The sequence below is a fragment of the Mus musculus genome, chromosome 14 (assembly GCF_000001635.26).
Source record: "Mus musculus strain C57BL/6J chromosome 14, GRCm38.p6 C57BL/6J".
Taxonomy (NCBI): Eukaryota; Metazoa; Chordata; class Mammalia; order Rodentia; family Muridae; genus Mus; species Mus musculus.
Window position 1 is genome coordinate 20,694,953 of NC_000080.6, and position 9,616 is coordinate 20,704,568.

Here is a 9,616-nt window from a genome sequence, read left to right on the forward strand (position 1 = left end):
ACCCGCCGCAGGGCGGGGTTTCGTGCTGTCCGAGGGGGTCCGGTGTGGACATGGCTGCTCGCTGTACCGAGGCGGTGCTGGCCGCCCTGGGGGTGCTCAGTGTCTGTTCGGCCAGCAGCTCCGGGTCCGAGGCTTCCGGGGAGGCAGAGAGGGAGGAGCCGTGGGATGGCGCGGTTTTCCGGCCTCCCGCCGCCCTAGGCGCCGTGGGGATAGCGCGCGGGCCCGGGTCCCCGCCTCCAGGGAACAGAGAGGCGGTGGACCTACCAGTGTTGCTGTGGTGGAGCCCAGGTCTGTTTCCGCACTTCCCAGGTGACTCGGAGCGCATACAGTGTGCGCACGGCGCGTGCGTGGCGTCCCGGGATCGACGGGCGCGCGCCGACCCGCGGACGCGCGCGTTGCTCTTTTACGGCACGGACTTCCGCGCGGCTGATGCGCCCCTGCCGCGCCTGGCGCACCAGAGCTGGGCGCTCCTGCACGAGGAGTCGCCGCTCAATAACTTCCTACTGAGCCACGGCCCGGGCATCCGTCTCTTCAATCTCACCGCCACTTTCAGCCGCCACTCGGATTATCCGCTGCCGCTGCAGTGGCTGCCCGGGGCCGCCTATTTGCGCCGGCCCGCGCCTCCGCCCCGGGAGCGCGCCGAGTGGCGTCGCCGCGGATACGCGCCGTTGCTCTATTTGCAGTCCCATTGCGATGTGCCTTCCGACCGGGACCGATACGTACGCGAGCTCATGCGCTACATCCCGGTGGGTGAGAGAGCGGCGGGGCGGGGCGGGGCGGGGGTGGGCCGGGCGAACGCCCCACCCTGCTGACCGCCGTGCTCTGACTCGCTTAGGTGGATTCCTATGGCAAGTGCCTGCAGAACCGCGAGCCGCCCACCGTGCGATTACAGGACACAGCCACGGCCACCACCGAGGATCCAGAACTCATGGCCTTTTTGTCCCGGTATAAGTTCCACTTAGCTCTGGAGAATGCCATCTGCAATGATTACATGACAGAAAAACTGTGGCGCCCCATGCATCTGGGTGCTGTGCCCGTGTATCGTGGATCACCCTCTGTGAGGGACTGGATGCCCAATAATCACTCTGTCATCCTAATTGATGACTTTGAGTCCCCTCAAAAGTTGGCAGAGTTTATTGACTTTCTGGACAAAAATGATGACGAGTATATGAAATACCTGGCATACAAGCAGCCTGGAGGCATCACCAACCAGTTTCTTCTGGATAACCTGGAGCACAGGGAGTGGGGAGTCAACGATCCCATGTTGCCTAATTACCTCAATGGCTTTGAGTGTTTCGTCTGTGACCATGAACTGGCTCGGCTGAATGCCGAGAAAGCACATGCATCCTCTCATGGGGACATTCCTGTCCCCGAGCCTCGCATTGCCCAGTCGTCGCACATGAACTGTCCAGTGCCTACCCCTGGCTTTGGGAAAGTCGAAGAGATTCCCGAGAATGACAGGTAAAGGGGTTGCTGGGTTGTCCCGCAGCTGCCAAATCAAACTGCTTGCTTTCTTAGCGCATTGGGCTCACTTTGCTTTAAGTTGTCAGTAGCAGTTGGGGGGCTGGGTGTGGTGGATACACCTGTTATTCCAGAGGTGTGGGGAAGTTTAGAAAACTTGAGCACATAAAGTGGAGCCAGGCTATAAATAGCCTGTAAGCCAACGTGAGGATCAGCACCTGAGCTGAGTACCTTTGATGGGGAGCCGGACAACAAAAGATGAGTTTTGGTTGTGCTGTGATTAAACCCAGGGCTTTCTGCATACCAGGAGGATATTTTTCTACCTAGTCACACACTCAGCCCAATAAGAGCATTTTGAAAGGATTTTCCCCATCTGCAGTAATCAACTAATCAGACAAACTAGAGTCTCACTCTGTAGCCTAGGCTGACCTCAAACTTGTGGTGATCAGAGAGAGCCACCATACCCATGAGAAGCATTTGCATCTTTTTTGTGTGATGGTCAGAGCTTTGAGTATGCTAAGCAAGCCCTCTAGCATTGAGCTGGACCCCAACCCTCCTTTTACTTTGATACGGTCTGACTTGTTCACTCTAAATAGAACTGAAGAAGTGCTTTCAGTAGGTGTATAATTAACACTGGGGGTCAGTGTGGGTAAAGGGGAAGAGAGCTGAGAGCAGGATATGCCTGCAGTGGGGAGCGTGTGCTTGGGAGGTAGAATGGGAAATGTTGAAACCACCCACACAGGCCAGCACAATTAATGTGGAGAGGGATTACTAGAATAGCTCACAGAAAGTGACTTGAACAGTGGGTGGCAGCAGAGGCCTGCTTACATATGCTGCTGGCACAACAGGGTCTTGGTGGTGGAATCTTTCACTAAGAATTTGTCCATTTATGCTGAACATATGATTTACTAGAAGAAAAATCAAAACATTAGGGAAATAGCCAGGGATTGTAGTGCATATCTGTAAGTCTAATGCTAAGAAGACAGAGGCAGGAGTATCAGGAATTCAAGATCATAGTTTGCCACGTACAGTGAATTTGAGGCCAGCCTGGCTACTAGAGACCCTGTTCCACTAACAAAAGATAATTCAGAAGCCGGGCGTGGTGACGCACACCTTTAATCCCAGCACTTGGGAGGCAGAGGCAGGTGGATTTCTGAGTTCAAGGCCAGCCTGGTCTACAGAGTGAGTTCCAGGACAGCCAGGGCTACAGAGAAACCCTGTCTCGAAAAACCAAAAAAAAAAAAAAAGATAATTCAGATTATGCCTTTTCCACACAAGATGTCACTGTACCTTTATTTAGATTTCCAAATAACTGTGAAGGTTAAAACCATCTAAAGGCTCCCTTGCTCTCCTCTAGAATATCATTTCCAGGCTCTGGAGCCTTGGCACAGCCTCCACACTTGAGCGAGACAAGCCTGCAGTGTCAGCTGCTTGGGAGAACTATGATGTCTCTATGTTTGTGACCACCTTCCTATCTCTTGGATGAGATTAGTTTTACTCCACATCTTCTTTCCTTCACAGCAGAGCCTTGTCCTATCCAGAGGCCCAGTATCTGCTTTATTTTTTGTTTGTTTGTTTTTCAAGACAGGGTTTGTCTTTGTTGTTTTTTGTTTTGTTATTTCCTGTGTCGCCTTGGCTGTCCGGGAACTGAGATCCCCCTGCCTCTGCCTCCCGGATGCTGAGATTAAAAATATGTGTGCCACTACCATGGCCCCACTTATGATTTCTTTGGGACCACTCAGTCTATTACTGCTGTGGCTCCCCAACTCAGCCTCCCCTCCTGTTTTGTCATTTCAGCTGGAAGGAAATGTGGCTACAAGATTATTGGCAAGGTCTCTATCAGGGGGAAGCTCTCACTGCCATGATCCACAACAATGAGACACAGCAGAGGAAATTTTGGGATTATGTACATGAGATCTTCATGAAACGGAATAAAAATCTCTAACTGCCTTCATGTAAGAGCTGTTAACTTGGAAGACTGCGTTACTGTGGTACCTGAGGCACATCCACCTTTAGTGAATACTCTATGATTGATGTTTTCACTGATTCTCTTGCCCTGTATTGGGAATTGGAACCTTGGGTTCTGATAATACCAGGCAAGTACCCCTAGGCCCTCTCCACCTGAATGGTATGGAGCTAGTATCTCAGCCTGTGGTAAGATAGCTTCTCCTTAAAGAGAAGCAGAAGCCAGAAGCACCCATTTGATGACTCAAGTACACTTCTCATGTCTGTAGTCATTTCATCATTTTAAATATGGACAGGATGGTTCAGGCTATGATCTATAAAACTTCCGTAATTTAGTACCTTTAAATAGTGTCCATTCCTCCTCTTATCAGCCGGCACACTGGTTGGGAGGCAAAGCCTTATGTGTGGGTGTGTTGTTCTGTTTTTCTGCCTTTTTCTCCCTTTTGAGATAGGTCTCACTACATGGCCCAAACCAACATCCAAAGCCTAGGCCTCAATGACAGTACCTGCCTCAGCTGCTAAGTAGCAGGGGCTGCAAGTATACAATACTATGCTCAGCTCTTCACGTTACTTTAAAAAAAAAATACTTGCACTGTCTTTAATATCAGATGTCTTTTAAGTAGCTTGCTCTTTCTGGCTTTGGGCGATTTCCCACAAACTGGAAAGACTGACAAACATTTACATCATTCTTACTGCGTGGTTTTCTTATTTAGGTATATTTGGAATTCTTTCTCTTACGAACAGATTGAGTAGCTAATATTGGCATGATATCAGTTCAGTGTATTGCCTTGTTCTAGGGCTGGAAAGCGCCATTCAGTCCACTACCCACATTCTCTCATGTTCTTCCAGATAACGTTTATGGTGCGGAGTCACTGGTTTTGTGGTTCTGGGAAGGCAAGCATTCTATAAATTGAGTTATAGCTTCAACTCTAATACTGAGGGGTTTTGTGTATATATGTGGTTTTTTTGTGTTTGTTTTTTAATAAAGACAGCCCGAGGCCCCCAGTTCAAACAGATTGAAGAAAGCAAGGGATTTAAGTCACCCTTAAGTGCTTAGCGAAATAAAAACTTTAGATTTGAGGCTGGAGAGATGGCTCCACTCTTAAGAGCACTGGCTACTCTTCCAGACCACCCAAGTTTGATTCCTAGCATCCACATAGAGCTGACAACTGTCTGTAACTTCAGATGCAAGGGTATTACATATATATATTCAATCAAAACTCCCATATAAATCCACACAACCAAAAGTGTAGGTTTGAAGATATAGATGAACTGCCTACTGCTTACCAGGAGCTTTTTCTGGGGCGATCAGAAAGAATGCCTTAGGCCTTAGAGCTATGCTTATTGTATTGATGAATTATCACTTGAGAAGTCTCTTGGTTTATCAGTGCATCTGATTGCAAACTACAGATATCTCTGAATCTATGTCTATACAGATAGATACATACATGCATGTTAGATGCTTTAAGCAACCAGGCTTCATGGTTAATACTGTGATATCTAAGGATGTGACCAGGTTGGAATTACATTGCTAAAGTTTTGTTTTTCATTGTGTGTGTTGCTGGCGATGGATCCTAAGGTTCTGTGCATGCTAAGAATGTGCTCTGTCTGGCTCTGCCTCTGAGTTATGTCCCCAGATCTTTATTTTGTTCTTTAGTAAAAAATGCCTTCAGTAGTAGCATGGAAATTGCTTAACCTATTTTTGTTTGTTTGTTTTGGATTTTTTTTTTTTTGGGGGCAGAGAACAAGGTGTTAAAAAAAAGGGGGGGGGGGTGTCCATGAGTGCTAGGCCAACTTGTGTTACAACAACAAGACTGTCAAAAAAAAAAAGTTAAAATTTTATAGTAGAGATGGGCATGGTTGTGCATGCTTTCAGTTTCAGTATTCTAGCACTCTGGGAGGCAGAGACAGGTAGCTGGAGTGTTCCAGGCTAACCAGAGCTCTATGTTGAGACCCCATCTCAATATATAAATAAACGTAAATATCATAGTATAAAACAAGTCAGAGAGCTCTGATTCCCAATCAAGTCATCAATTTCAGTGCAGTGCTGATTTCTACAGCAAAGTAAGTATTATACAAGTACAAGCCTAAATCAGAACTCAGGTGTGCTGTGCACCAGGAAGGGTAAGTGACGCTTATGCAGGTGCAGGGTCCTGGCCATTCCACCACCTCACTGGAACACTCACCTCTCTAGGACCTTTATGCAAAGTGAGCGTGCTGGTCACGAATGGTTGTTGCTGGAGAGTGAGGCCTGCTTTTTGCTCAGTGCTTGCCAGACTCCTTTATCCCTCTCATTATATAAATAATCATAAAAGGCCAGGGCAAATCAGGTGCTCCATTTCCACAAGGGAAAGAACTATGAATAACCACACAGTACTATACCAGTGAAAAAGCTTTACTGTCATATAAAAACAGCAACAAGAAGTTTTTCAGGTTTGCGGCTCAGCTACAAGGCATACAGCACCATCACTTGCTGCAGGTTATGGGTACTCATGGTACCCATGGGTACTCGTGGTAGAGGTTTGTAATAGTCTTTTATTTACTACCAGAGTATGGCTAGAACACAAGTGTTACTGTGTTTATTTTATCATCTCAGGTTTCATTTTATATAATAAACTGATTTTTCCAGTGTCTTCTACATGGTTTCTTTATTACATTTGTTTATTATGTGTATGTGTGTAGTAGCTTGTACTACCCTGTACTTGTATATATCATAAGAGTCAGTTTTCTTTCTGCCATGTGGTCTCAAGGACTAAACTCAACAGACTTAGTGGCAGCACCTCTATTCACCAAGTGAGCCATTTTGCTGGCCTGTATTTGCTTATTTTGGGGGATTGAGGTGATAAAATTGGAGACTTGTAAAAAATAATGGTAAACACTTTTCCTTTCTCATTTCATTATTTTATTTATTTTTTGTTTGTTTCATTAAGGCAGGGTCATGTTATATGGCCCTGGCTTGCCAAGTACTCATTATATGTAACTTAGGCTGGTTTCAAACTCTTTAATCTGTCTCCTGCCTCAATTTCCCAAGTGCTTGGATTGTAGGCATATGCCACGCCTGGCATAGCTATTTTTAGCATGAACAAGATACACAAAGGCTCGTCTCATTTTAAACATTTAAGAGATATTTAAAAATATTTTTCCGTGCTCGCTTTGGCAGCCTATATACTAAAACGGGGACGATACAGAGAAGATTAGCATGGCCCTTGCACAAGGATGACACGCAAATTCGTGAAGTGTTCCATAGTTTTGTAAAGTGGATAAAAAAGATTTGTTAGCAAATGCAAATTAAAGTTTGGGAAAGAAAAGAAATTTACCCATGTGTGCGTTCGAGGTGTTGGTAGAAGTAATTATGAGCCCTGCAACGTGGATGCTGGAAACCAAACAGTCCTCTGGAAGAGCTAAAAACACTCTTTAAGCACGGAGCTACCTCTCCAGACCCTGAGCTAGCTAAGATTTCAAAGTAGATGTTGGGGTACATAAGGTCACAAACAATATAAATGTGTGTGACAATAAAAAAGGTGCCTTGATGGCTGCCGGTAGGGTGTGGTAAGAGAGGGAAAACCCCTCTGATGTGAACCCAGTGTTAATCTTGGGATTCGCCAGAAAAACGAAGTCCACCATTTTGGGCTAAATTTAAAGCAAGCTTTATTAGATACTAAATACTGACCAAAAGATGGACTTTTTGGTCAGGCCCATTCCTGGAATTTCCCTCCTGAATTAGCTATGTGACTCCGGAAGAAAGGCATCCACGTAGGCTATCAAGGGAGAATTCCAAACATCTGAGGTAAAAAATGTCAGCAAATATACCTTGCTCTAAAGTAGACATCATATAAACTACAGGACTGCTGGATTCCGCTTCCATTAGCAGAAATGTCTTGAATTCATTTGCAAATACCAAAGAATCTATATATAGCACATCTTTTGATTCGGTTTTGTAAACAGTTAAGTCAAACACTCAAGTCCAACAAATCACAACTGGAGGTCTATAAAAAGAAGTGATATAGTTGCTCTAATATTAAATGTTGTGTATGTCACACGTAAATGTTACAACGTTCACCCTACTGTGCGATCATTCCAAACGAGTAAACAGTATCTACCTAGCAGTCCATGTAAGAGTTGTAAAAAGCAACCATTTTATTATTTTGGTTTTTCTGCTACAGAGTTTCTCTGTGTAGCCCTGGCAGTCCTGGAGACCAGGCTGGCCTCAAACTCAGATCCGCCTGCCTCCCCGCCTCCCCGCCTCCCCACCTCCCCAGTGCCGGGATTTAAAGGCGAGCGTCACCACCGCCTGGCAAAAGGAATCATCATTCTCACAGACTTGTTAAAACAAAAGTCCTTTGCAATCCAAAATCCTTAACTCCAGCCCCACGGGATCCAACGCCTTCCCCTGGCCGCCACGGACGCGGCACTCACGTGGTGCCCACACGCAGACACCGACTCACAAATAAGTGGCAGCCGCGGACACGGGGCCCCTGAATCCTGCCGGGTCCCGAGCACGCAAAGGGCGCGCACAACCTATAGCATCCTAACCTGCTGTCGGCTGCCGGCCCGACGGGGTTCGAATCCAGTGTCACCGTGAGGCCAAGACCCGGAAAGTGCGCGCACAGCTGCCCGTTGTCCGCACGCCAAGCGCGTAGAGGTCAAGAGGGGTCACGCACGGCGCCGCGGAGCCTACTGGGAACGCTGTGCAAAATGGCGACGCCCAGTCTACGCGGCCGCCTGGCGCGGTTTGCGAACCCGGGAAAACCTATACTGAAACCCAACAAGCCTCTTATCTTAGCTAACCGCGTCGGGAACCGACGTAGAGAAAAGGGAGGTGAGCACTTGGAGCGGGGGCGGCTAGGTAATCTCGGGGGAGAGGTGTTAGGTCGCCCTGTGGCTGAAGGTCTCCCAGTTCTTCCCCTCCAGAGGCAACCTGTATCACGGAGATGTCGATGATGATGGCTTGCTGGAAGCAGAATGAATTCCGCGACGAGGCGTGCAGGAAAGAGATCCAGGACTTCTTCGATTGTTCTTCCAGGGCTCAGGTGATGTCTGGCTCCTAGCGTGCCTTCTTGGGAAAAGAAAGGGGAATACAAAGAAATGGTTCAAGCCGGGCGTGGTGGCGCACGCCTTTAATCCCAGCACTTGGGAGGCAGAGGCAGGTGGATTTCTGAGTTCGAGGCCAGCCTGGTCTACAAAGTGAGTGCCAGGACAGCCAGGGCTACACAGAGAAACCCTGTCTCGAAAAACCAAAAAAAAAAAACCAAACGCAAAGAAATGGTTCACACCGCCCTGTGTTAAATTATGTACAGAGTCTCCCATTCATCTGTGACTGGCTCACCCTCACCAAAGTGAGAAAAAGCTAAGTTTTGTCATAGGTTGATCTTCACTAATTTGCTAGCCAGAATAGTAGTTTGAGATGATAACAATCATTTGTACATCCCCAATCCCTTTAAATCCCCTTTTTGTTCCTTTGGGTTTTTTGTTTGTTTGTTTGGGGTGTGTGTGTGTGTGTGTGTGTGTGTATGTGTGTAAGTGCTTGCGTGCTTGAAAATGCAGGGACACATCTGTGGGCACCAGTGCTGTGTGGTGGCCTGAGGTAAACGTCTGGAATTTTCCTCCATTCCTCTTCCACTTTATTCCTTGAGGCAGGGTCTCTTGGGGTTTGGAATATTATAAAAATTATGGGTCTAGGTCAGAATAAGCTAAAGAACTGTGACTTTGTTTTTTGTTTTCTGTTTTCTGTTGTGTTTTCAGGAAGCCAGGAAGATGAGATCAATCCAGGAGTCTCTGGGACAGTCCGAGAGTTTATCTCCCCACAAGATGACCAAGTTGTTACAGAGATTTCCCAACAAATCTCATCTCATCTGAAAATGGAGAAATATTTTCAATGAACTCTCATTTCCAAAAGCTATACAGAGAGGCACGTTTGGGAGGTTTGCGGTTTGCATTTGCATTGCTACGAGTTTTTGAAGGGTAAAATGAGGCAAAATACTTAATTTTGCTCTTTTGAATGAATCGTATTCTGGATGCTGTCTTGAAATAAAATCCTCTAAAAAGAAGTTGGCCATTTCTTCTAATTAGCTGCTTCTCCTCACACCTCCAGCCCCATCCTGAAGAGGAATATCTCTGCCTTTCCCTTCACTGGGCAAGCACCCAACCTCTGAGCCAACCTGAGCACGTCCTTTCTTGGGCTCTATAATCT

General features: G+C 46.8%; 2 protein-coding genes, 1 long non-coding RNA gene and 1 other non-coding gene across 4 annotated transcripts; 3 read left to right on the forward strand and 1 right to left on the reverse strand.

Moving 5' to 3' along the window:
• The first annotated feature begins 15 nt into the window (after positions 1-15).
• Positions 16-5,245, forward strand: Fut11 (fucosyltransferase 11). Its single transcript, NM_028428.2, has 3 exons — positions 16-746; positions 836-1,461; positions 3,259-5,245. Exons 1-3 carry the CDS (start codon positions 51-53, stop codon positions 3,404-3,406), a joined length of 1,470 nt encoding a protein of 489 aa, NP_082704.1. The 5' UTR covers positions 16-50; the 3' UTR covers positions 3,407-5,245.
• A 1,325-nt stretch (positions 5,246-6,570) lies between these two features.
• On the forward strand, positions 6,571-6,677 carry Gm25328. Its single transcript, XR_003951328.1, has one exon. It is a non-coding gene; the product is annotated as a U6 spliceosomal RNA (small nuclear RNA).
• A 382-nt stretch (positions 6,678-7,059) lies between these two features.
• 6230400D17Rik (RIKEN cDNA 6230400D17 gene) lies at positions 7,060-8,147 on the reverse strand. The gene has a single exon (NR_029446.1). It is a non-coding gene; the product is annotated as an RIKEN cDNA 6230400D17 gene (long non-coding RNA).
• Positions 8,075-9,473, forward strand: Chchd1 (coiled-coil-helix-coiled-coil-helix domain containing 1). Its single transcript, NM_025366.3, has 3 exons — positions 8,075-8,245; positions 8,338-8,456; positions 9,169-9,473. The coding sequence occupies exons 1-3, from the start codon at positions 8,122-8,124 to the stop codon at positions 9,280-9,282; spliced, it is 357 nt and encodes a 118-aa protein (NP_079642.1). The 5' UTR covers positions 8,075-8,121; the 3' UTR covers positions 9,283-9,473.
• Positions 9,474-9,616: the final 143 nt, after the last annotated feature.